The 27018-nt window shown below is 38.4% G+C and overlaps 1 protein-coding gene across 1 annotated transcript in view; it reads left to right on the forward strand.

Moving 5' to 3' along the window:
* Positions 1 to 6961: 6961 nt before the first annotated feature.
* Positions 6962 to 27018, forward strand: part of CCDC158 (coiled-coil domain containing 158) — a 48848-nt gene continuing 28791 nt past the window's right edge. The window contains exons 1-8 of the mRNA XM_081813145.1: positions 6962 to 7132; positions 11511 to 11728; positions 16084 to 16193; positions 16307 to 16634; positions 17216 to 17292; positions 18106 to 18216; positions 19505 to 19619; positions 25799 to 25918. Of these exons, the coding sequence (XP_081669271.1) occupies positions 7066 to 7132; positions 11511 to 11728; positions 16084 to 16193; positions 16307 to 16634; positions 17216 to 17292; positions 18106 to 18216; positions 19505 to 19619; positions 25799 to 25918 (1146 nt within the window). The 5' untranslated portion in view covers positions 6962 to 7065. The remainder of the gene's footprint in view (positions 7133 to 11510; positions 11729 to 16083; positions 16194 to 16306; positions 16635 to 17215; positions 17293 to 18105; positions 18217 to 19504; positions 19620 to 25798; positions 25919 to 27018) is intronic.

A 27018-nucleotide genomic window follows, 5' to 3' on the forward strand; every position in this document is an offset into this window, starting at 1 on the left:
GAGCAGGGAGCCCGATGTGGGACTCGATCCAGGGACTCCAGGATCATGACCTGAGCCGAAGGCAGTCGCTTAACCAACTGAGCCACCCAGGCGCCCCATGGGCTCTGATAATTTAAAGAAAGGCTTCCTCTGCTTCAAAAAAGTTTGGAAAACAACTGTATTGAGGCTTAGAGATATGAGAAGGTTTGCCCCTGCTCTCACAGGTAACCAGTGACAGAATTAAGTTTCCCAATTTTAAATCCTGTCCTTCTTTCATACTGCCTCTTTACAAGACAGTATTATGTACTGGTGAAGTATATCTTAAATAGTTTACTTCTGTATTAGATGATAATAGTACTTGTGTTTACTCAAAGCAGTTTAAACCCACTTTCTTTGATGTTAGTGGACCTATATGAAACTTAGTATCTTCTTTCTAGATGAATAGGAAGATATAGCCATTTATTATGGGAAAGTGAGTTAGTATACACTGCCTAATTTATAAAGACAGTATTGTTCACGTTTTACTATCCTGTTATGTGATACTATATGCATACGGATTGAGGCAAGTACTATATAGTAAGGCTGCACACGAGTTATCTTTTCCTGTTTTGAGGTGCACACTCTTTATTTCCATCTTATATTCTTATAGGTTAAATACTGTTCTCACAGTCACAAAGCCAATAGATCACAGAGCTAGGATTTGAACCCTGATAGTCAAGGAACAACATCTAGAGAGAAAGAATGTGATTGAGAGAGCAGACATTAAGAGCCATGTGAAGTTAATTGAGCACTTCACAGTAACTAGAGCAGGGAAGGCAGTGTTCAGCATCAACTGTACTCCTCATTGCATTTCTGAGATTGCACCAGCCTACGTATGTTGTATTCAGGTCAATGTGGGGGTGCCTTAGAACTTCCTAAGGAAAACATATCTTCAGACTCGTTCTTTGAGAGTATGGACCAATTTTATAAAATCCCCAGTCTCAGGCTTCTGTGGAAAGTAGGATGGTTCAGCAGCCTAGGGGCTTGAGTCATTAGTTGAGAAATCTAGGAATCCTCCACAAAAGTCTTTTTGTGGTCTGTGGTTTCTAAGGCCTTTTCTGCAACACTCCAATCAAATAACCAGAGTAGAATCTTTACCTAGCTGTTACTTGTCAGAAATTCAAGGCTCTTTTCAGTGTGAATCTATTCATAATTTTAAATCCAGCAGAATTGTTGATAGTAAGTGTTGGGCATACCCAAAGAGGCCAAGATCTCAGCTTTGTACTTAGAGATTTAATCAAACACACGTAAGTTATGTGTTATGACCCCCAAATCAACAAAATGCAGCATTTTAACAATTTTATGTCTTATTGTGGCCAAAAAAGCTTTCTTTTGCCAGAAATCCTTAATAATTTAATAAGCTTTATGCCCGAAAATAGGAAAAACGTTTCAATTCTTCGTGTCATGAAAGTAGAGAAACACTGAGTGATTTGACCAAATTGAGGATATGGTCAGTCTAAAATTGTAAAAATGTGAATTGCAAATGCCTTTTTAAAGACAGATTTCATTAACCAGCAGCATTGGCAAATTGAAGTACTAAACATCTTTAAAAATAAATGTTCATTTAAAAATCCTTGCTTAAGTAAATAAACCTATGCTGTCTTCTTTAAACTATTAATTTTCTTTTCTTTTTTTAAACTGTTAATTTTCTAAGAAAAAAAATTTCCCCTGAAGGGCTGCCACTCTTCAGTGGCCTAAAACCTATCAGGGGATACTGAATTAATGAGTTTATTACATTCATCATCTTATCCAAAATAAACAAATGGTTTTTTGTTTTTTTAAGGATTTATCACACAAGTTATTTAATAGGAGGTCTTTGAATTTAGGGAGCGAGAAAGCACAAGTTGGGGGAGGGACAGAGGGAGAGAATCTTCAAGCAGGCTCCCCACTGAGCGCAGAGCCCACATGGAGTTGATCCCACGACTCATGAGATCATGACCTGAGCCAAAACTAAGAGTCAGATGCTTAACTGACTGAGCCACCCAAGTGCCCCCATACTTGATTTTTTATATTAGGTTATTCTAAAGTCAAATCTCCTCCTTTCTTCTCTTATCTATTCTCCAACTTTTAGTTTCAGTTCTGCTTACCTTACTCATAGGTTCTGTTTCCCAGAAACTTTGGTATCTAGCAGAGCGAATCAGTGTATGACTCCCAACACTGGGCTGTGATTCTCCCGGCCCTGCTCATTCCTTCATGTTTTTGATCTATCTGTATTTTATAATATTAACATTACTCAGTAATTTGAATTTTCTAAGTGTCTTTCATCATCCTGAAGAATCCCCAAATGCCATTTTAGTGTGTAAGTTATACAGCAAACATTCGTGATAAAACTTGCTTAAATGAGAGCTTCCCCCCAACACACACACCATAGCAATCTCTTCTATTTAGAACATTTGAATTGCCTAGCAATCTTGACTAACATTCTAATTCTTTATGGAATGTCTCCCTACCTATTACTTATTTCCTAAAAATGATAGTATGAAACACATTAAGGTAGAATTTATCTAACTGTAGTTTTGACAGATGGCATCTCAGTAATCAAAAGGGAGAAACTGTGAGTGAAATAAAAAGGAATTCTGTTCAATAAAAATTCTCTTTAGGTCACAGGGTTTAAAAAAAATGTTTACCACTGTGCATGAATTACTATAAAAATGATAAGCAATATGTCATATGTGACCTTTCTCTTTCCATCACGTTGATGGTCCTTGCCTATATCTCTTTGGTTTTTTTAAAAAGAATCAGGATTCTGATTCATTACTTTGATTTATTGTTTTTCTGTTTTCTACCTCATTAATTTGTCTGTATCTTTATTATTTCCTACCGTGTGCTTTCTTTTGTTTTACTTTTTTTCTTTTTGTGTTAGAAATTTAGTTCACTTACCGTCATTCTCTCATTTTTATTAAAACGGGCATTTGAGGCCGGGGGTTTTCCTTTTTTCACTGCTTTACTGTCTCTCAGATGCTTATGTAGTGTGTTCATTGTCATTATTTTTTGGAAGTTCTTTAATTTCCCTTATATTCTCTTTATCACACAAGTTATTTAATAGGAGGTCTTTGAATTTCCAGGTGAAAAGACCTTTTTGCTTTAGGGTTTTCATTTCAAAAATGAAAAATGGGGTTTTCATTTCTAGTTTTATGACTTTGTGACCAGAAAATGTTTGTAACATTTTTACTTTATGAACCTGCTGATCTTTTTTTTTTTTAAGATTTATTTATTTATTTGAGAGAAAGAGTGCGTGCGTGCGGGGGCGTGGAGGCAGAGGGAGAGGGAGAGAGAGAATCTCAAGCAGACTCTGCGCTGAGCACTGAGCGCAGAGCCTGGTGCCAGGCTCTATCTCACCACCCTGAGATCATGACCTGAGCCGAAACCAAGAGTCCCATGCTCAACTGAATGAGCCACCCAGGCGTCTGTGGAACCTGCTGATCTTTTATTTGTGCCCTAGAATATCTTTGGTTTTTGTCAATGTTCCTTCCGTGTGTGCTTGAGAGGAAGGTATATTCTCTATTATCAAAGTGTTGTGTTTGATGTATATTGAGAAGTCTACCTTAGTGATGATTTCATCTAAATCTTTTATATCCTTACTTTTTGTCAGCATGACTTATCTCACACTGAGCAGCCTGTTAAAGTCTCCTCATCACTGTGTTTCTAGTCCTTATTGCACCTCCTGTAATGTATGTTTTATCTAAGGGGGGTGGTGTGTTAAATGGTACATAGAGTCAGTTGTACCTTTATTGTGGATTGTGGCTTTTAACTTTAAGCGCTCTTTGTCTTATTTAATACTCTGCCTTGAAGACTACCTGGTCTGGTATCAGGATTTTAACTGGTGCTTTCTTACTGTTTTCATTCTCCTGGCAAATCTTTGTCCATCACTTTATTTGCAGTCTTTTTGAATCAGTGTCTTTAAGTGCCCTCTTGTATAGAGACAGTTGAAATTTTTTAAGAGCCAATTTGAAAATCCTTTTTTTTGAATAGGCAAGTTAAGTCCTGTGATGTTTATTGATACGACTTTTATGTTTGGTCTAAATTTTGTCACATTATTCTTACATTATCTTCTGGTGATAAAATTACTATATATTATATTTACTGTGGTTTTTTTTTTTTTTTGATGTTTCTCCTTTTTCTTTAAAAAAATTTTTTTGTTGGGGCACCTTGGTGGCACTTAGGGTTGTGAGATCAAGCTCCCAGTCAGGCTCCACATGGAGCCTGCCTAAGACTCTCTCTCTCTCTCTCCCCTTCCTCCCTGATCTCTCTCTCTCAAAAAAAAAAAAAAAAATTTTTTTTTTGTCACTTGAGAAGGTTTGTGTTTTTATTCTAGTGGTTGTCTTCACATTAATACTTTTTGTAATACACCTATAGACAGACCCCTTTTCCTTTTACTTAATTCTTTGCTTTCTGTCAGTTGTAAATGGTGTTTTTTGACAACCAGTGGTCTTCTACTTTTCCCCATTTTTATCACTTATCTTCCCATTTTGAGTTACATTTGTTCTTTTTCACACATGTAATATTTATATATTATTCTTCAGTGTCATCGCTCTACCCATGTTTTAGTCGCAACTTTACAACTGAATAGGTAACGTTCGCCATCAGACCTTTTGCACACTTTCCCCAGTCATTTTTTTTTTTAAGATTTAATTTATTTATTTGTCAGAAAGAGAGCACACAAGCAGGCGGAACAGCAGGAAAGGGAAAAGCAGACTCCCTGCTGAGCAAGGAGCCCAGTACAGGACTCGATGGCAGGACCCCGGGACCATGACGTGGGCCGAAGGCAGACACTAAACCTACTGAGCCACCCAGCCGTCCCATGTTTTGTTTGTTTGTTTGTTTTTAATGCTCACGTTCATCTTTTTTTCCAAATTTTATTTTAGAAAATTTAAAGCCTACAAAAAAAACAAGATTTTCACCAGTTGATCACACTTTGCCATATTTACCAGTCATCTTCTGGTTGGATGAAGACCTACTTCTGGCAGATTCCTCAGAAGGGGCACATGTATACAGTGTTCTGGCACATTCTAAACAGTTTTTCTATGGCTTTGACTCTTTCAAAAATCTTAGCAGGATATAGGTGGTTTGTACTTTCTTTCCTTGTGTTTCTTTAAAATACTGGCTACTATTGCCTTGCTTTGTATGTTGTTTTTGAATAATATGATGCCATCCTGATCCTCTTGCCTTTGTAAATTATTTCATCTTTTTTGCCTGAAGGCCCTAAGGATTTTTTCATCTTTAAATTCTAAATATGGTTTTATTAGGATATGTTTCAGAGTTGGTCATTCTTGGTCGCTATTCCCTAGTGTGAAAAATGTGTAGTAGATTCAGGGCTTCCTTTATTTCTAGGAAAGTTTCTTGGGTTATAGTTTTAAATAATAGTTCCGTTTCAGGGTTTTGACTTTTTTTTCTTCAGGGACACCAGTGATGTCCAGTCTCCTTTGCCTGTCTCCCATCTCATTCACTTTCTTTCTCAGCCTTTTCACTTGTTTTCCTCAGTTTTCATCTTCTGTTCTCCTGATTTTCTTCAGGGCCTTTATTAAGTTTTCATTACAGTCTGTCCTCCCCTGGCTTCCTCTGTAATTTGGGCTTCCTTTCTGATACAATATTGTTGTTTTCTTCTCTTTCTTTCCTGACCTCAGCCAACTCTCATTTCATTCCTTCCTGTTTGCTTGCTTGCTTGTTTTACATGTTTCTTGGTTTTATATTTCTGATTCGAGGGTGATTTTTCATATGCTCAAATGCTTGTTTGAGAATATCTGGTTTGGTTTGCAGTGTTGTGTTACAGTTTTCTTCACCTCATGTTTGTCAGTGTAGTGGGAGGGGGATACTTTTTATCAGCAAAAAAGATTTTATTCACATTTTCTGATATTTTGTAATAGTTTTGTGTGGGTGTGGCCTGCTTGTATCTATTCCTGTTCATCTTGTGGACAGGATTTAGTTTGAGAGTGCCCTCTTCTGGGCAGTTTCTGTCATGCGTGGTGGTGGAGGAGTGGGAGGGGTAGAAAGAGGGTTGGCATATCTTGCTGCTTTTTGTTTCTGCTGGTGCCTGAATGGTTCCTACTCCCTCCTTTGTGGCCATGTCTGCTGGGGAGATCATCTCTTCTTCTCCAGAAACACTGCTTCTCTGAGGCTGCTACTTCTGGTCCCCCTCACTTTCAAGCTGTTACCAGGTAGCCAGGGCTGTGGACTCTACCTAGTTGCAACCAGAGCCTAACATCTTGGCTTCTCCTGCTCACTTTCTGGGGTGCATATGTCTGTGCTGCCTCCAGCCCTCTGCTCCCCCTGCTCCTTTTCAGTTTTCCAGTGTCTCCTCTCCCATTCTGCATACCTACATGCCCACAGGGCTGGCGGGTGAACGGTGGGAGCAACTTGGGAAAACATTTTCCCTCTGCTAACAGATAATTTGAAGGTTGTAGTAATCTCTGTCATCTAGGGATGCTGAAGGCATAGAGCCCATGTGCTTTTATGCGTTTGTTCTCCTTGTTGATTTTATAGCTGTTTTCAGAGGATGAGGGGGAGATTTGGAATCAGGCCACCACCATTTTTCTCCAAACCCAGAGGTCTTCTTGGCCTAATCTAAAATTATGAGCACTGTTTGATATTAAAGAAGTTTTTTAGCTTTTATTAATGATTTCCGATTTGCTGGTTTTTGAATTTTTTTTAACTAATTTGTGACTTTTCACTAAGGAGATATTTTCTACCATTATTCGACCATGTAACCAGAGTGCTAATCATCATCGTAATTAAAGTATTAGTTTTTGATTTTCAGGTTGTCCTTAATAAGCTACTTAGATATTAAAAGCAACAATTTCTACAGTAAGAGTCTATTCACTCCTTAATTTTATGTAGTGATAAAATATTTCTGTATAAATATTTTCCTGGTAAAGAGTTATTACTAAATTTGAAATATGAACAAAGTCAGTTCCTCTTCTATGAATTTTGTTCTCATAGTACCTTATTAATAAAGATCAAATCCCTGTCTTTTATAGATAAGAACTAAAAGAACCAAACAGGGAAGCACTCATATTTCAAGATCTCTAAGAAGAGGTAGCAATATTTAATATGGAACAAAAAGCTGGTGAATCAAATAATGATCTTTTATCAAGTAGTGGTGTCACATCCAATGGAGGTGCGTATTCTTTATCAAACAAAATGGGAAAATTGGAATTAAGCAGCCCTCAGAATATTCATTCAGGCTGCTGTTTTTTAGTATGTTTTGGTTTTAACTGCAGGGCACAGACCGCGGTAATGAATGTTTATTGTTGGAAATTCTACTTTTTGAGGAAGAAACTGTTTAGTCTTTTAAAAATAGCGTATCAACTTTTTTTAGCAAATGTTTACATTACTTTTTTGGTTTAAAAATTGTTTCCGTGTTGAGGGACTACAACGTGTTCCATGTTTCCCTAACACCTTCTCTTCCCTGGTTCACTCGAAGCCAGATTCCTGTGTCATTTTGACTCCTTTTCCCCTGCCCACCCCATCCAGTCAGGTATGCTCCTTCTGGTGTAGGCAGTGGCTCTCGAATCCATTCTTCCCTCTCCATCTCTACTGACCTACTTCCGGCCCCCTCCCCTCTGCCCAAACCGATCTCAGTCCAAGGATAGCCAGCAGGAAAATGGTAACAGGTGGGATAAATCGGCAGAACAGTGCAGGGAATTGGCAAGGAGTTGGTGTCGAAAGAGCTGAGAAGCCTCACAGGGGAAGAGGCAACCCAGGGAGGCGTAGCCTGGGGCTGGAAGGACAATGAGAAGAGGAAGTGTTCTGAGGGCAGGAAAACGAGAGCTCACACCTCCAAGAGGGCTGCCCGGAGGGAGCGGAAACCACCACTCAGGGCCAGAAGCTCAGCTGAGGCAGGTGAACGGAGTCAGAGTTGTGCCAGGCGCAGCTTCTCTTCTCCTCGGCCGGCCTCCGGGTCTTCCCAGCACCTCCCATGGTGACCTCCCAGGAGACAAGGTGGGAAGGGAGCCTGGGAAAAGTAGTTCTCTGCAACACACTGCAGAATAGAGGAGAGCTAGGGAATGGACTTTCTGGCCGTTAGGCAAGTGGCCTGCACGGTCCCTGACTGCTTTCCCTGCCTGTCTCTCTCATCTAAAAGAATGCACCCAAAGTTTATTCGCAATTACAGATCTGTTGTTTTACTGGTCTGCTTAAACACCTTTATTTCAGCACAAATACTTTGAGAAATCTTCTGCTTTTTAGGATGCTTATGCCATCCTGAGATGCCTCTGTCCCTCCACCTTGCTGTACCCGTCTCCCCTGCCCACTCCACTCACCCACCTCCCCACACACTCTGTCCCTCGTACTCATTGGGGCACCAGCACTTAGCTCCTGGGTTGTCTCTCCCTCCTCAGGCACATCATCATCCCAGGATATCACTGTCCTCATACATGACCCATCTGAGATCTTAAAGCTTCTTGACCTTTTTAGTTCTTCTCATCTCGACCTTGACTCTAGCCACCCCACTTCTCTTACTTGGATCTTATTACCAAGAACTGTTAGACTTCTGAAATCCAACCTCTTGTCTTCCAACCCTCTCAATCCCTTATTCCTAGAGCACCTATTCTGCCTCATGAAAGGAGTGATTCTCAACCACAGCTTCATGTCAGAATCACTTTTTGAGATTTTAAACATTTATATGGCTTAGATCCACACCTAGAAATTCTGATTCAGTAGGTCTGGAATGGGGCTTAGGTACCACTGGATTTTTTTTTAGACTCCCCAGGTGATACTGATTTCCAGTAAGGGTTGAGAACAACTACTCTGGTTCCGCCATTTTCTCCTAAAGTAATACCGCTTCTTATCCTCACTTTCTCTTATCATTCATTTTTTCAGCCAACCGCTTGCCAATCTCTTCAACTTTTTCTCGTATTCTTCTGTTGCACTCTTACAGGAAAACCTCCATCTTTATCAGGCTGACTGCCTTCTCCATTTTTGTACTGGGCTTCTGGAAGATTCTCCTAGAGAAAATACACAAATTGTGGATTTTCCATCAGTTTGTCACCTCACAGTCGTAGTGTCCTATCTCATCTGTGTCCTTGATAATGCTAGAGGAGCATTCAGTGGATAAAGTTTCAAAATAGATTTTTTTGATCATAAATTCACATGGATAACTCAAATTCAAATCCAGAACCGTGGAGTTCTTCCTCATTTTCTCTCATTCCATATCTGCATCTCCCCTACAGTGAAATTCTAGTTTCCAAAACCTTCAGCATATTTGTTCATTTTCTCTCTTGCATGGTCCATACAAAAGCGTTTCAGAATTATAACCATGCTACCACCATGAACAACTTCCCAGCTAAGTGAGGCTCACGAAGACCACAGAGTACTGTGTTCTAAAGTTATTTTAAGGAACTATTTTCTTTGTGACATTATGTTACAAACTTTCTATACCCTTAGGTTTATTTCTGTTAGTATTCAACTTCATTTTATTTTTTGAATATGTATAACATGTACATGGCTCAAAAGTAAAAACTTAATGAAAACATATATTCAGTAGAGTTTTGCTGCCATCCCTCTCCCTTCCACTCTATTTCTACCCATCCCTATACCCCTGTAGCTAACCATTTTCATGAGTTTCTGTTTTATTCTTCCAGGGTTTCTTTTTGCAAAAGTAAGTAATTGCTTCCCCTTTCCCCTGACATACGTGTGCACATGCTTAACACATTCACTCTTATTTCTCCTTTCTTACAAAGAGGAGGGAAATTAACCTCTACCTATTAAAGGGAGGACCATCAAAGAATTTATGAACATACTTTCAGAGCACCACAGTTTGCCCACCTCTGGTCACAAATTATTTACATTTCTCTCACCTACAAAGTACATTCACTCTCTCCCAAGAAGGCCTTTAACAGTCTCATCCCATTACAGCATCCATCCATTCAAAGGCCAGAATCTCTTTTTTGAAATTAGATTCAGGTATGGATGAAGCTCCTCAGTTGTAAGTCCTTAAGTACGGCTCCCTGAGTTGAGTTCCTCTTCATCTGAAGACCTGTGACAGCCAACGTACAGTGGCAGGGCCACATCTATCAAAACTACCATTCCAAATGGGGAAAACAGGAGGCACACGGTCCATCACGATTCTGAAATCTGGCTGAGCACAGGTTTCCCGTTCCCTGATTAGGACTCAGGCTTGGGAATAATTCCTCATGGTTCTTGGAGCAATTCTCTGGACTCTTGGGTCTAACTTTGAGACCTTTTTTTTTTTTTTAAGATTTTATTTATGTAATTGAAAGAGAGAGAGAGGGAGTGTGTACCCAAGCACGAGCAGGGGGAGGATGAGGGGCAAAAGGAGAAGGAGAAGCAGTCTCCCCACTGAGCAGGGAACCAGATGTGGGGCTCCATCCCGATCCCAGGACTCTAGGATCTTGACCTGAGCCGGAGGCAGATACTTAACCAACTGAGCCACCTGGGTGCCCCATGAGACCTCCTTCCTTTATATGAAAGATAGCGTATGTTTTCAGCTGAGGGGTTTCTGCTTTTTGGAAGGTCTCTTTTCATCTCACACTGTCTCTGTCCCTCAGTCCAAACCAGTGGTGTTTCTTGAATATAATTCTCTAATATCTCTGTGGCTCTTCTGTGAATCTTCCTGGGTTTTACTTCCTTATCTTCCCTTTAAATATTGGTATTTCTTCAGAGTACTCTTTCTTGGTCCTCTTTTTTCATTCTATACTACTGTCTCTGGATGATCCCATTGACTTCAGGGATTCACTAGAATTCAAATGCTGATGATTCCCAAATCCTTATCTCTGAAGCAACACATACTCCTGAACACACAAATCAAACAGCATTACTTGGATGTTGAAGCTCAAAACCCAGTAGAGATCTTTGACACCCCCCTGTCTTTTACTTACCACATATATTTCTCAAGTCCACACCCTTTCTGTCTGTCACCACTGTCTGCTTTGGGGTAGACGCTTGCCATTTCTTGCCTGCATCGTTGAAAGCCTTCTCCAGCTCCATTCTCTACTTCAGTTTTATCCCCATCCAGTGCATTCTCCACACTGAAGCCAGACAGCTTTTTCAAACCACAAACCTAGTTAACTACTCTCTTACTCTCAAATCCACTAATGACTTCCCGAAGCTTTCAAGATGAAATTCAAGCTCCTTGGCATGACCACAGGGTCCTTCAAGATCTGGCTTATATCCTCATTCTCATATCTGGCTACTTCTTTTCCTGTCACCCGGAATATCTGTGCTGTTTCAAGCCTCCTCACCAATAATTGTGGTGTTCCCACTGCCTGCAATGCCCTTCCTCTTCTCCTTAATATACTTCAAGGTTCATTCAGCTCAGGTATCACTTGATTGCTATCAAGTAAAACTCCCTCCTCTTCCCTAATCTCCTTTTTACCTAGTGCCCGTCTCTCTCAGAGCTCTTACCAATCTTTTACTCGTCTATTTTCCCCAAGACCTTGAGCATCTTCAGGGTTCATTAAGGAAATCACCTAGGATAATGTTTACCACAAAATTATTTTATTAGTAAGTTGATTGATTAATTCTTTAATATTTAGGTTCTTCAAGTCCATTTTTTATGTCATCTATTCGTGGTACAATAATTGAAAACACATCTTCAGCTGGGACATTGACACAAATTCCTTTTTTCCCCAAATATGAAGTGGAACTTGATTCTCCTAGAAAAGTCATCCCATACCCTGGAAAGGAACACATTGAACGTGTTTTGGAAGAATATTCACATCAAGTCAAAGATCTGCAGAGAAGACTAAATGAAGTGAGTTGCGTTCTTTTCTTCTAGTACTTTATGCCATTTGGGAATGACAATGAGGCACGTTGCCTTGGAACAGAACCTAAACTTACTAAAAGAAACACTTAATGATGGATTTATTGGTTAAACTAGTTAATTTGGCTTATGCCTTCTATTTCAGTATTAAAAATTGGGCACATGAAGTTTATATACCTATTTTTCTCTTGTTAATAGTCAGAATGCCCTGGTTTCATTGTTAATTTTAATTAAACTTGAATAGCTCAAAATGTTATAATTAACGATGTTTATCTGTAATTATAATAATTGGTTCGGGCCTGCTGTCCTGCTATCATGATACATTGTTTTTCTTTTCTTTTTTAAAAAAAATCTTTAAATTATTTATTTATTTATTTATTTGAGAGAGCAAGAGAGTGCACAAGAAGGGGGGAAAGTCAGAGGGAGAAGCAGACTCCTTGCCTAGCAGGGAGCCCAACATGGGACTCAATCCCAGGACCCCAGACCATGACCCGAGCTGAAGGCAGATGCTTAACTGAGCCACCCAGGGGCCCTGATACCTTGTTTTTCTTTATAAAGCAGTTGTGGGGATAGGTTTTTAGATGTATGTGTATATATGATAACTAAATAGTATATAGAAGTTATTTGCTAAAATTTTATTTTTATATTTGCTAAAAATTTTTAAGTAGATCTTATGTAGAATGAAGCCAGCTTAAGCCAGCTTTACAGTTGTAAACTGTGTCCCAGTAGTCTGTAGTCTTCTAAAAGTGAAACTTAACCATTGTACACAAAGCCTCTCATGATATAACCCCTCTCTGTATATTTTAACTTCATCTACTATCTGTTCCCCAAATGTACCCTCCATTCCAGCAATATTTAGCTATTTGCTGTTCCTAGAGATAGCATGCTCTTCTAAAGCTTCATGCTTTTGCCCAGGCCATTTCCTCTTCTTTGCCTTGTCTGCCTGGCAAATTCTTATTATCCATCAAGACTCAGCTCAAGCATTTCCTTTTCTGAATCCTTTGCTCTAAACAGGACTAGGTATATTCTCCTCTGTACAGCTGTTGCCCTGTGTGCACATGTCTATTGTAGTATTTAGTTCGTGTTATTCATTAACACCTTGTTCTACCTCATTCAGACTGTGTAAGCACATTTAGGGAAAAAACTACAACTTCATTAAGTGCTAAAAATCATGTACTATTGTATTATGTACAGGGATACAGAGATGAATAAGGTAGGACTCATAAGGGGTTCATAGACTTGAAGAGGATCTGGTATATAAACAAATAGTCATAATACCTTATGATAAGTTCACTAATAAAGAGGATAGGTGGGTTGGGTGGATGGATGGGTGGATGGATGGATGGATGGATGGATGGATGGACGGACGGATGGAGCGAGCACAGAGATACCAGTGAGGGAAAGAAACAGTGTCTTAATTCATTTTCCCTGTCCATCCTCTGGCAGAGTATCTGACACTTGATTGGCTCCCAGTAAATATGTGTTAAATCTCTAAATAAATAACAGGACTATTTGGATACTTGTAATATTTAGCATGAGCCTCTATGTAACACATGTGCTAGGTACTGGATATATAAAGCTAGAAAAGATGCGGCCCTTTCTATGTACACATTTACAGTCTGTGGCTGAGATTATTTATTTATTTATTTTTTATTTTTTATTTTTATTTTATTATTTATTTGACAGAGACACAGCGAGAGAGGGAACAGAAGCAGGGGGAGTGGGAGAGGGAGAAGCAGGCTTCCTGCTGAGCAGGGAGCCCGATGTGGGGCTCGATCTCAGGACCCGGGGATCATGACCTGAGCCGAAGGCAGAAACTTAAAGACTGAGCCACCCAGGTGCCCCTTTATTTATTTATTTTTTAAGATTTTATTTATTTGACAGAGAGAGACAGTGAGAGAAGGAATACAAGCAGGGGGAGTGGGAGAGGGAGAAGCAGTCTTCCCACCAAGCAGGGAGCCCGATGTGAAGCTCAATCCCAGGACCCTGGGATCATGACCTGAGCCAAAAATCAAGAGTCAGATGCTAAACTGAGCCATCCAGGTCCCCCAAACCTCATTTGTTCTTGATACCTCTTCCCTGGTGTCACTTTATCACCATGTCCATCCATTGTACCTCATATATATTTCTCAGATCTGTTTCCATTTCCACTGTTGCCATCCAAAGTTCAGATTATACTGTAGTCATTCACCTGAACTATAAGAGGAAAAGATAGAGGGCCTTAACCTTATATTGGCTATATAAACATTGTCAATTGCAGAACCAGCTAGTATCCTATCACACTTCCTTTCCTGTGTAGTGTTTTTTCTGGTGGTTATTTTTTTTCTTAAGATTTTATTTATTTATTTGAGAGAGAATGAATGAGAGAGAGAACATGAGCTGGGTGGGGGAAGGTCAGAGGGAGAGGGAGAAGCAGACTCTTACGTTGGAGGGAGCCCGATGTGGGGACTTGATCCCAGAACCCTGGGATCATGACCTGAGCTGAAGGCAGACGCTTAACCAACTGAGCCACCCAGGCGCCCCTTTCCTGATGGTTATTCTTGCCTTTCTTTTTCCTAATGCTGTGTGCCTTTATCATATGATCTTTTTTTTTTTTTTTTTTTAAAGAACCGTCATGTAGGTTTTCTCTCAAATCCTCCTTTGATCCCGGACTCTTCAGGAGTCTTCTGTCCTATTTTCCAGTCTAGGTGAGTTTCTTAGGTCTGTCTATAACTGTTTTCTTCTTTGCATTGCTTTCCTGATTGGATCCATGATTTCCAGAATTCACTGTTTTCTGTCTTCCTTTCTCTTGATCTACTTCTTCATTTAGTCAAAGCACATCTTTAGAAACTTAAAGGGTATATGTGCATACATTTTATGGATCTTTGCATTCTGAGAATGACTTTAGCTGGGTAAAGTTGAAAGTCATTTTCTCTCAGTCCTTTGAAAATATTGTGTCCTTGCATTTCGTATTGCTACTGAGAAGTAGATGTCTGTCTGATACTTGCTTCTTTGTGGATGATATGCTTTTACTTAATTTAGCTGGATAAAGTTGAAAGTCATTTTCTTTCAGTCCTTTGAAAATACTGTGTCCTTGCGTTTCATATTGCTACTGAGAAGTAGATGTCTGTCTGAAACTTGCTCCTTTTTGGATGATATGCTTTTACTTAATTGAGGTTTGTCTTTGGAAGCTTTAGAGTCTTCTGTCTCTGAAAATCCACCATAATGTGCTTAGGTGTGGATTTTAGTTTTTTCATTCATTGTGCTGGGGATTCAGTGGATCCTTTGGTCCACAGATTTGTACTTTTCAGCTTTGATTTGTTTTTTCTTTGATAGTTTCATTCCCTCTGTTTTCTCAGTTCTCTCATTCTGTGGCTCCTATTGGTCATATGTTATCTCCTAGGTTATACCTCTAAATCTCTTACCTTTACTTTCAAAAGTTTTACCTACTTTCCTACTTTGGGGGGACATTTCTTGACTTCTAACATTTCTATTGCAGCTTTTTAGTGTGCAAGCATATTTTTAATTTCCAAGAACTCAGTTCTCACTTGGTCACTTCCTTGGCATAGTATTTCGTTCTTACTTTACAGCTGTGATGTCTCTCAAATTTCTCTGCAAATACAAGTTTCCGGAAGTGTTCTTCTATTGCTGCATTACTTTGTTTCCTTGGATCCTTTTTTTCTCGTGTTTGCTTCTTTGTTTAACCTTGGTCTCCGTTTTTTATTTTATAACCTTTCTTTAGGTGTACAGTGGTGTTGGTTGGTTGGTTGGTTGGTTGGTTTTTGTTCATACTCAAGGATGAACAATAAAAAAGCTGATGGCAAGCTGTCTAGCAATAGGCAGAACTTGATGGCTTTGCTTTGGGATGATTACATTGTATCAATTTTTATGCTGGGAGGTCTCGCAGTGCCTGATTTTAGAGATCTTAGTGAATTTCTCTGTGGTAGAACACCTTGACTTTTGGGGGGTGGTTGTCTGCTGTCAAGTTTTTAAGTGGGTTGGAAGTGGGGATTGACTTTTCTGTATACAGAATTTTAACCAGTTTTCCTGTTTTCAAAAATAAAACTTATTTCTATATCTTGAGGTAGAAGTCTGATTTGTTTTAGAAATAGTGTTTTGGTTATTAAGTAAAGAATAGATTTTGAAAGGGGCCAAGCTTGAGACAGTGATACAAGTTAAGATAGTTCAGTAATCTAGGTAAGAAATGATTAATTAGGCCCTGCAATATGGTAAAAGGAGAAGGAAGTACACATAAAAATAAATTAGTAATATGTGGATTTTTGGAAATTATTAGGAATTTCCTAATAATTTAAGGAAATATGTTCCTCTGGTAAAGGCTGATTTGCATGGCATTTTTTTTTTTTCAGAGCAATGAATTGCATGAGAAACAAAAGTTTTACTTAAGGCAGTCAGTCATTGATTTGCAAACAAAACTTCAAGAGATGCAAATGGAGAGAGATGCCATGGCTGACATCAGGTTGGGCATCGTTACCTAAAATTATTTTAAAGTTTTACTCTTTGTAGTATAAAACTACTTGTGTGAATATGAATTTTATCAATATTATTTCTTCTCTTTCATTTATTTCATAGACGAAGGGAGAGTCAGTCCCAGGAGGATTTAAGAAATCAGCTTCAAAATACAGTTCATGAACTTGAAGCTGCCAAATGCCTTAAGGAGGACATGCTGAAAGATAGCAACGCACAAATAGAGCAGCTGAGAAAGATGATGCTTGGCCATGAGGGAGTGCTTCAAGAAATCCGATCAATCCTAGCTGACTTTGAAGAAGCCTCAGGCAAGAAAATATATGAACACGAGAGCGTGTCTACTCTCCACTTCCGCAACATGGGCTCGGCTATTAGTAAAATCCTAAGAGAATTAGACACAGAGATTTCTTATCTTAAAGGGAGGATATTTCCAGTAAGTGGTGAGAACACTATTCAATTTTATATTAAAATTCATTAAGAGAATAGTATTAGGTATATAATTTTTTAAGTTCTTAAAAGTAAGCCAAGTTCTCATTTTTGTTCTCTAAAATAACAGTTATTTCTACAATGATGTCTCAATACTTTAAGGGAACTAGCTTGATTTACCTGTATGGCTTCATGAGAGTATAACCAACCAAAGTAAACAATCTAATAAAATGCAGTGATAGAATGTATTCGGTTTCTATATTACTTTTATTTGCTTCTTTCTAAAGTGTTCCTTTAGGGATGCCTGGATGGCTTAGTCAGTTAAGCGTCTGCCTTTGGCTCATGTCATGATCCCAGGGTCCTGGGATCAAGTCCCCCACTGGGCTCTCTGCTCAGCAGGGAGTCTGCTTCGCCATCTGCCCCTACCCCCCACTTGTGCACACAAGGGTTCTCTCTCTCTCTCTCTCTGACAAGTAAATAAATAACATCTTTAAAAACAATAAAGTGGTCCTTTGGTTGGAAAATCTCCAACGTTTCCAAGATGTAGATTTACCAGTCCCTAAATTAGCATCTCTTTTTTATAACTAGGTAGAGGATCAGCTTGAAGCACTGAAGTCTGAATCACAGAATAAAATAGAATTGCTTCTTCAACAACATCAAGATAGGTGGGTTTCTGACTGAAGTATAGAAAGTCATAGTGAACTAAACCATAGGTTTACAGTCCCTCATCAGCAATTCCAAAATCGAAAATGTTCTGAAACAAAAGTTTTCTTCGTTGGTTTGTGGCAAGTTCATGTGAAAGGGAAAATTTTTCTGACACTTGTTTAAAAGGTTCAGGAAGACTTTATTCAAGGCTTTTGCAATAGGGATTCTGTGTTAGGGGAAAGAGATGAGACTCAGCTCTCCCAATACAACCAAGGAAGTAGGAATTTACAGCCAAGGAGCAGGTGAGTGGGGCAGTGGAGACATCAAGGGTGGGGGGATTCTCACTAAACTGACTTAGCAAGATTCTTACTAAGCCTGGGCAGGCCAGGGCGGTTGGGGGAAGGGTTGATGGGTGCCAAGGTCAAGGCCTACAAGATGACTCAGAGGAGCCTGACTAAAGTTTGGTCAAAGAGAGAGTCTTTTGTCATTCATTTGTTGACAAAACCTGACTTGAGCTTAATGTAAAGCTTTATGATATAAAGTCTTTATGATTTAGTGTAAATATTTAAAAACCTGTTGTTGTATTTGTAATATGTTTGGCTTATAGGAACTTCCCTATGTGTGTCATATAATATATAGTACTTGTAACTTATTACCATTGTAAAATTAAAAAAAAAAAAAAATCCGAATTCCAAAACTTAAAATGAGCACCATGTTCAAAGTCAAAGCAAAATACTCAATTTGTGAGTGTTGAAAACCATTAATTTTTGGAATAATTCATAATCAAGGAAAATCTTATGTATCAAATAACAAACACCACATTCTTTTTATAGGATTGAGCAGTTAATAAGTGAACATGAAATCGAAATAACAGGACTTACCGAGAAAGCTAGCAGTGCTCGAAGTCAAGCCAATAGCATCCAGAGTCAACTGGAAATCATTCAGTATGTGTGTCCTGGTGGTTTGAAATTGGTATCATTTATCTTCATTTTAGAGATACTGTTTTCATTAATGTTCTGTCCTAAGATCTTTTAAAGTTGGCTTTAAAATCTCACAAGAAAGTAAAACTTCTCTCACATTCAAATGAATGGAAGAGATTACTTAAAGATAATATTATATGACCATATAAGAAGTATTATTGGCATAAGTGAGAAGGTATCTGCGCCCCTCCACCTGTCCAGTTTGTTGCGGGGGCTGTTTAGGGTGACAAGGTTGGCAGCAGGACAGGGCTCCAGGCGTGACTCAGGCCCACCCTAGAGGCCAGCCAAGCCCGCGGCTGAGGGCTGAGGCCCGTTGTGATGGGGGAACAGGAGCAGGGGGTATTTCCTTTGAGAGTAGGAAATAGGAGAGCGACTAGAAGTTCTTTCTTTAGGCTTTTCTCCTCTTTTATGCAACAGTACTTTACACAGCAACTAAAGGGATGTCACTGTGGCGCCTTGTCCACGTCTGTCTCCCCCATTGGTGCACTGAGTATGTTGTGACTGCCTTTCTAAAGGCCCCAGTCACTAGGAGTAGCACGTCCTATTGGCCCGTAAGCAATGAGCTGTGTGAGAGGACCGGGCGTGGGCATGGTGGGCTCAGTCTTCCCTGATCCTTCGCAGGCAGCGGGCGCAGTGCGCACCTTGTGCTCAAGAACAGTGTGACCAGAGGCCGGTACCGTCTGCACGCCAGGGGTTAGACACGTATTCCCTGTAAGGCTGTCCTCGCTGGCCAGGGGGTGGACAGGAGTGCTGCATGTGGGTCCGCGATGTGTAGCCAAGGCCTGGGGCAGCGGCCGCCACCCCTGCACCCTGTATTCTCCCTTAGGGAGAAAAAAAAAAGTATTGCAAGTATTTAGGCCTCTTGAAATTGGGTGTTTTAAATATTGTTCATATTACAACTGATAGGATCAATCAAAAACACATGTGTATGTGTAAATATATATAAACAAAACGTATATGTATACATATAAATAATTTTGTAATTTGAGCTTATATGTATTGAAACCTTTTATTGGGACATTTTCAATCATATACAAAAGTAGAGAGAAAATAGTACAAATGAACTCCAATATATACTATCTAGTTTCAGCACTTAACAACATGGTTGAACTGAAGCTTTTAAGAAGAAATTTTGGAAAATCAAAGACTTTTCACCTAGTTAATGCCATATAAAAGAACTAGTGGCAGTATCTAAATCACACTTATTCTTAGTTTGCTGTTTGCTTTTATTCCCCTTTTAAACTCTTCTTAGAGAACAAGCAAGAAACCAAAATTCAATGTATATGCGCCAACTCAGTGATCTGGAATCTACTGTTTCTCAGCTACGTTCTGAGTTAAGAGAAGCCAAAAGGATGTATGAAGACAAGGTGAGGTTAGATTTGGCTGCTCTGCCTCTCCACACTATTATACACAGATTTAATTACAAATTTTTTAATAGTTTATTTGAAAATGAGGAATCAAAGTAATGTCAAATTAAAAGCAGTTTTTAAGATGGAGTAGGAGGATGCCAAATAGTTTTATGTTAAATTATAAAAAATTTTTAAAGGGGGCACGTGATGTAATGAGCACTGGGTGTTAGATGCAACTGATGAATTATTGAACACATCTGAAAAAAATTATAAATAATTTTAATTTAAATGGTTTATCCAGATTAATTGTTAATTGTTCAAGTTTCTAAAAAAATAAGTTAAAAATAAGAGCACTTAAATTTTTTTTTACAGGCTTAGCTCTAACAAAGATTTGGAACCAGGCAGTCTCCCCCTACCACTCAGTACTTGAGGGGCCTACCTCTTAGGTTTTACTTCAACTCCCAGTTATTAATCACTGTGTGGCTAGCAAACCGAATTAATAAGATTAGTCTAAATAAAAAATAATTAGGAAGATAAATCTTCATCTTTCATCACACAATTCCTCTTAAACCCAGATACTCATATTTGATATTCTGTTTTTATTCTCTCACTTTCCATAGCTAAAGAGGAGCTGTTCACTATCAACCATTTATCCAGAGCTTATGTTTTCATTAATCGCAAGCATTTGTAAAACAGTAGAGACCCTAAAAAACCAGCAGAGGGCTCCCATTCAGAGGAGCTCAGTTTCTTCATTCCCTGTGAGAAGGGGGGCCTACACCATCCATGCCTGTTTGCGGCAGTCCAGTTTATACCTGCTATCCCCGTGTCTTGTTTTGTGAACACTACCTTTCATCTCCAAATTGACTCAGTTTGGAAGACAAACTCTAATAAGTCATCCTACCTATAAGAGAACCTCCCGTTTTAACCATCGCTTTTAGCCAACTTCTCACACCTTAGCTGATTGGGAAGAAATAGAATATAAGGAAGTTGCCAGATTTCCTCTAAAAAATAGCCCAATTCTACAGGGTGGTAACAGTACAAGAAAAAAAAAAAACTTCACATGGGAAGAAGCAGTTAAATACTGCAGCTGTAATTCTTCCAGACATTTGCCCTCCTTCGGGCAGTCCCTCATTTAGTTACCCCGTCACCCCTGTGTTGGCCACAGGAGGGGGCTGTTCCCCCTTGGTTCTCGAGTTCAAGGGCAGAATGTAAAATTACCTCGACCTTAATTCCCTGTGGCACAGCTACAATAAGAATAGAAAATTTAGACATGGCTTTACTAAAGTCTAAACAATAAAGAGTAATGTGAAACTACATAATCTCAGTTATGAGATTTGGATCCTCTACCATAGTGGCTTTCAAACATTTTTCATCACTACCCACAGTAAGAAATAGCTTACCTTCCTATCTACTATACACATATGACTGAAACGAGTTTCACAGAACAGTATTTACCAATATAGTAACCAATATTCATCACTATTCAACCTATTTTAAAAAAATTAAATATTCGTTGTTTATTGACAAACCCTTTGAAAAGCTGTGAAGTCCTAAGCAAAACTCAACTCACTTGTGTCTTCTTACATAATTTGAAAGTGCTCTAGCTTTCCATTGTAATGTTGCTTGGAAAAATGACCCCTCCATAAGCTATCACCCATTGTTTGCTAATTGACATACAGTCTAGATACAGCACCATGCTGCTCAACTCTAAATTTGAGCATGGTGGGAAATTTTAACGAATACTGAATACAGTAAAGAATACAAAGAATACAAAAACTGCTTTTGAGTTTTTATAAATATTTATCTCTTTGGCATTGTAGAAGCATAAGCATCCAGATGAATGACTGCAGACTTTTTCATATGAATGTTCTGAGGCCGTGTGGATATATAATGATACATATAGATATGATGTTAGAATCATTATCTTATTTTGCCCTAATGTAAATAGTGGATCACCAATAATTTTGTCAGTCTTAAAAGGTCAACATTTAATAAAAATAAGGGGGACATACTACCTTAGCTAATTTTAATCTAGATCAATGAGATTCATAACAACATATTGAAAATACGGAGTTGGCACCAAGATGGTGGTTAACTAGGCTCTCTTATTAGTAACTCCCTTTAGTCAGGGAACGCTGAGAGCTGATTATCTTGTCATGTTAATATAGAGTTGAATGTACTTTGGCCTGAAATGTCATCATGGTGACATTTTCACATGGTGAAAAATCAAGCTAGTTAACAAAAGGATTTCATTTGGGGGTCATGAAATATTCTATTGTTATGAAATGTTTTTGTTGTTGAATATAAAATCTAAAAACCACAAATCCTTGCTTTATTTCTTTCATTTTCATATACCTTGACTTTACATTGCTAAAGCCTATGAAAACTTTAAAATCAATTTTATTTTCTACTGTTTTTGTGAGCATATTAGTGTATACTATCCAAATAACACTAAGGGAAAAAAATCAAAGAAAATAATACATAAAAGCTATGATTAAAAGTGAGATTTTTTGTGAGAAGAAACTTTAAATGAGTGTGTAGATACTACACATCAGCATAGTTTATGAGAAACAGTATTGTATTTTCACCTGCGGTCAGACTCCTTCAGAAAAAAGTCTTTATTATTTAAAAAATTGGATGACATGATAGGTCTGAAAAAAACTTTTCCAACTAGAAAGCATAAATTGTCCTTTAGGAGGACAGTGTGTGTCTTCAGATTAACAAAATATTTTCATACTGATGGAAATAGAAACTGTGTTTCAAAGAAAATTGTAGATGTAGCTTTTGTAGCTTACAAAAGTGTTCTACTGTAATGCTTTTTTCTATTCTTCTCTTTCCATTTTAGGAGAACCTCCAGAATTCCCCTTTACGAATTTGGACCAGTAGAAGCTGTCATTATTGGCTCTGTAGATTTGGCTTTACTCTTAACTTTCGCTTTTTGACAACAAAAATATCTCATGATCTTGATTCTAAGTTTACTTTTCCTACTTTGAAAGCATTTGGGGCTGAATTTCATACTCAAAAAGTAAAGATTTAGTAGCACTGGCTGGAGCTATATCCTGTGCGGGAAGAGTCTGTGCAAACCTCTTTGTGCAATTCTGCCAATGCACCCCTGTGCTGACCCACAGCACCTCTCAGTATCCAATGTCTGTGTCATCTTTCGGAGCACAGAAAACAAAAGAGAATTCGGCTTGATTGGGAACGTCTCTAAAATCATTGTAAAGATTCGAATGAGATCCAAGTACTTACTTGTCCAGTGATCCAAAACAGAAAGTAGATTCATAGATGGTGAAAGGGAAAACCAGTGCTGCTATTGGAAAAGAAAAGAAAAAGAAAAAACCTTTGATATACCTCTCGGATGTCAGTATTTATTCTGGACATTTCAGAAGGCTTTGTAGTGTTTTGTACAGCTGTTTGTTCAGCTCAGCTGCTACTTCAGTGGTTTTCCCTTTCACTCTCCATTTCTCTTCTTGATTGATTAAGTAACAGAAATATTTTTCCTCTAAAAAGTGAAAGGTAAAAGCAGAGCTATAGCAGTTGAGTCAGTACTGACAACTACAAAACCAATGTTCCTGCAGGGGTCTGGAGGAACTTCTGATGCTTGATAAACCTAGAGGGAAAGAGGAGACTTGGCTCTCTTCTTTTTCTGTGTTCTTTTCTTTCTTTTCTTTTTTAAATTTTGGTCTCCTGAAGTTTACCATCCAGTTTGATGTTATCAAAGGGTGATCCAGGATATTTAAAAAAAATGAAAACGGACAAAATAGCAGGTCTTAATTTAAGCTTTTAAAGCACATGGACAAATACTTTGCTCAGAGAGAAAATAGTTTATGCCAAGCTTGGACTAGAAAATGTTTTAGTCATATGAGTAACTCTTCACTTTGAAAGTGTTCTTACTAGTCCCGCATCGGGCTCCCTGCTCGGCAGGGAGTCTGCTTCTCCCTCTGCCCCTCCCCCCTCTCATGTGCTCTCTCTCATTCTCTCTCTCTGAAATAAATAAATAAAATCTTTAAAAAAAAAAGAAAGTGTTCTTACTAAATTTATAGCTCAGAATGTTGTTTCTTTGACCGTATTTTGTTTCCAAAGACAAGTGGAAATTATAGAATTTCAGCTTTATTAATACTGTTCTTCTCATGTGAGAAAGTATTAGACACAGAATTGAAAGGACTTCAAAAGATTATCTAGAATATTCTTTGCAAATTTTGGATTAAAAAAAAATTGAGATTCAGAGAGGTCATGTGACAGAACTGGACCAGAACCTAAAGTGTTTGACTCTTAGCCTGATCATGTTCCCTCTCTGATTACATTTGTCCACCCACAGTAAAAGTCTGTGGGCTTTCTCCTAAGTATTCCTAATGTCATTACTAAGTGTGTGCTGATTTGGTCTTTCCCAATAATAATAGAGCTGAAAGGATTATATCAGCTGATACCATTCCTCCACTTTCCTTAGGAAGCTACTCATGCCACGGAGGTTGAGTTATTGTATGGCTTTTTTCTATATACGCCCCCAAAGGAGCCCAAGAGTGCAAGAATTTCTTTATAGGATTATTAGAATCTTTTAACGTTTCTATTGGTAGCCTAATGTTTTATATACATTTAATTCTTATGAAATACTTGCTGATACCTAACATACAGTCAAATATAAAGTCATTTTTAAAATATGTCCAATGTAAATATTAAAATGTGTATTCCAATCCCTGTAGGCTATGATTCTACTCTGTAGGTAAATGTGAAACTGTTTGATGATCCTATATAAGTACTTTTTAAAAGTCATATATATGTATGTGTAGTTAAAGGTATATAAATTCTGTGTATTCATACTTAGCATTTATCAAAGAGGTAGTTGCATATATATGTGTTTATATAACTAATAAATATGTGCTGAATTAATAAACGAAGGTCTTAAATGAACGTGGTCCAGAAAAAAATAGAGTCATCAAGAAAAAATTAGTCTTAAGGCTCATATATTTTCTAAGAAATTTTCATCACGGTTTGTCCTCCAAACCAATCAATAGGTTTTATTCTTGACATAGTAAATCTGGAAGCCTGTTGAAGTAAGAAGGAAATGTAGCATTTATGTAGATATGAAGGATTTCTTATTACTGGTTGATGAAATAGTATTTTAGTGATTACACTAAGTATCAACATGTTCTCATTATTTTAATATGTCTGTATCTAAATTATGAATTTGTGGGGCGCCTGGGTGGCTCAGTCATTAACCGTCTGCCTTCGGCTCAGGTCATGATCCCAGAACCCTGGGATCGAGCCCCGCATCCGGCACCCTGCTCAGCGGGAAGCCTGCTTCTCCCTCTCCCCCTCCCCCTGCTTGTGTTCCTTCTCTCGCCGTGTTTCTCTCTGTCAAATAAATAAATAAAATCTTTTAAAAAAATAAATTACGAATTTGTGTGGCTCAGCTAAAATCCAAACCTGGGGTCTCCATCATCTGAGATCTTAACCTCTTCGCCTACCTTGCATCTACAGGTCAAGAGCTGTAGGGATGCTATGAACAGTGATGGGCCTTCTGGCGTATTGACATACGGACACGCATAGTCACACAGATCAAACAGCTGCCCTGTCTATGAGAGAAAAATGCACCAATACCAGTCCTTTAAGATTGGTATTCACCCATTTTATAGTTGAAGGAAATGAGGATTGGAACACATAATATGTATATAAGTATTTTAAATTAATATATTTAATTTAAAATAATTTTAAATTAATATATTTATGTACATATAAGTTCATTCATCCTTTCCAAATTGACTAATAATGACAATAATGAAAAACTTGTTATTACCATTCATTCTTTTATATTCAATGCCTTTTGTTATTGAAACTCTGATAGTCTTAAAATAGCTCTTCTACATATAGTATAGGTCGTTTGTGGGGGCTGTGCAGAATGTTATTTATGCCTCATCAAGCTTCCTTAAATACTGAATGACAACACATTCATAGAAGGTAAATCTTGAATAGTGTGAAAAAGATTACAGACAATGTCCATATCTAACGGTATCAAATATTTCATTTTGGCTAATTTCCCTGGCTAAATTAAATTCTATATAGATCCTAAGTTTAGAAAACTTTGCAAAACATAATAAGCTTTTATTTTTGCCCCCCAAATAATACCATTTGTTTCCCAAAGACTATTTATTTTATACTCCCCACTAACATAGTCAGATTGATTTGTGCTTTCCTTTTAGATAGAAGAGCTTGAAAAGCAGTTAGTCCTTGCCAACTCAGAGCTAACCGAGGCACGGACAGAACGTGACCAGTTCAGTCAGGAATCTGGAAATTTGGATGATCAGCTTCAAAAGCTGTTGGTAAGACTATGCTCTAAATATGAATACGATTAATTCTGGGAAGTTTCTCACCAAAATATTTCACAAACTGGTTTTATTTATAAGATTACGAATTTTACATAATAACTTGTGTATACATACACAATAGACTGTCTTGACATTCAAGTTTTGCGTATAAATAATATTCTAAACTTTACCTTTTTTTTTTTTCCTTAAGCAGTGATAGCTTGTAAGTTAGGTGAAGCTAGTCTTCAAACGGCCCGTCTTTCAATTAGGTAAATGTGTTCGACTAAATTGAGGTAGTACTGTTTATTTTAAAGCCAAATAACATTCGAAACACTGACAATTTGAAAGGAAGTTTAAGTAAAAAATTTTTTTTTAAAAAGGAAAGAAGATTCCATAATAGTGAAGCAGCCTGTGCCCTGTTAGAGGTACTAGAGGCTGAGAAATTTAGGAAAGGAAACTCTTGGCCCTCCTTTGTGTGATATTAGCGGTAGACTAGAATAAATTTCTCTTACCCCCAGCCCCTCCGCAGGGTGTAGCGTCCTCTGCTGGTGGAGCCGTCCCTCATAGGCTGTCGGGGCGTTTGAGGGGCAAGGGCTAAAGATAGAGCTGGCGACTGCGTGTGACAAGCTCCAAACCTTGGGATAATCCTTCACTTCTTTCCCTCCCACTGGGTGTTTCCTTGAGTCCTCAGATTGAATCTGAAAATCTTGCAGATTGAAAGACCCTGAAAGACCCCCTCTCTTTTTCATCTTTACCGCCACTACTCCTCTAACCAAGCCCCTCATTAGACCTGGAGCAGGGCAGTGTCTCCTTACAAGGATTCCTACCTCCAGTCTTTCCCCTCTTCAGTCTGGCCCATAAAGTGCTGTCATGCTCATCTTTCTAAAATATCACTCTGATTATGTCACTGTAATTCAAAAATTACATTCCCCGTAAAAGACTCCCTACCTTTCAACACTGTTCATGATCCAGCCCCAGTTTACTGTTCCAGTCCTTTCTCTCTACATATGCCCAACTAAACCACACAAACCCCTTTCCAGTCCCTTCTTACAGATCTCTGCACCTCCCAGCTGTTCGCGAAGGCCACTCAAATGCCTTCTCGAAGTATTTTGATC

This window comes from Leptonychotes weddellii, chromosome 2, assembly GCF_054177405.1.
Source record: "Leptonychotes weddellii isolate Sample4059 chromosome 2, ASM5417740v2, whole genome shotgun sequence".
Taxonomy (NCBI): domain Eukaryota; kingdom Metazoa; phylum Chordata; class Mammalia; order Carnivora; family Phocidae; genus Leptonychotes; species Leptonychotes weddellii.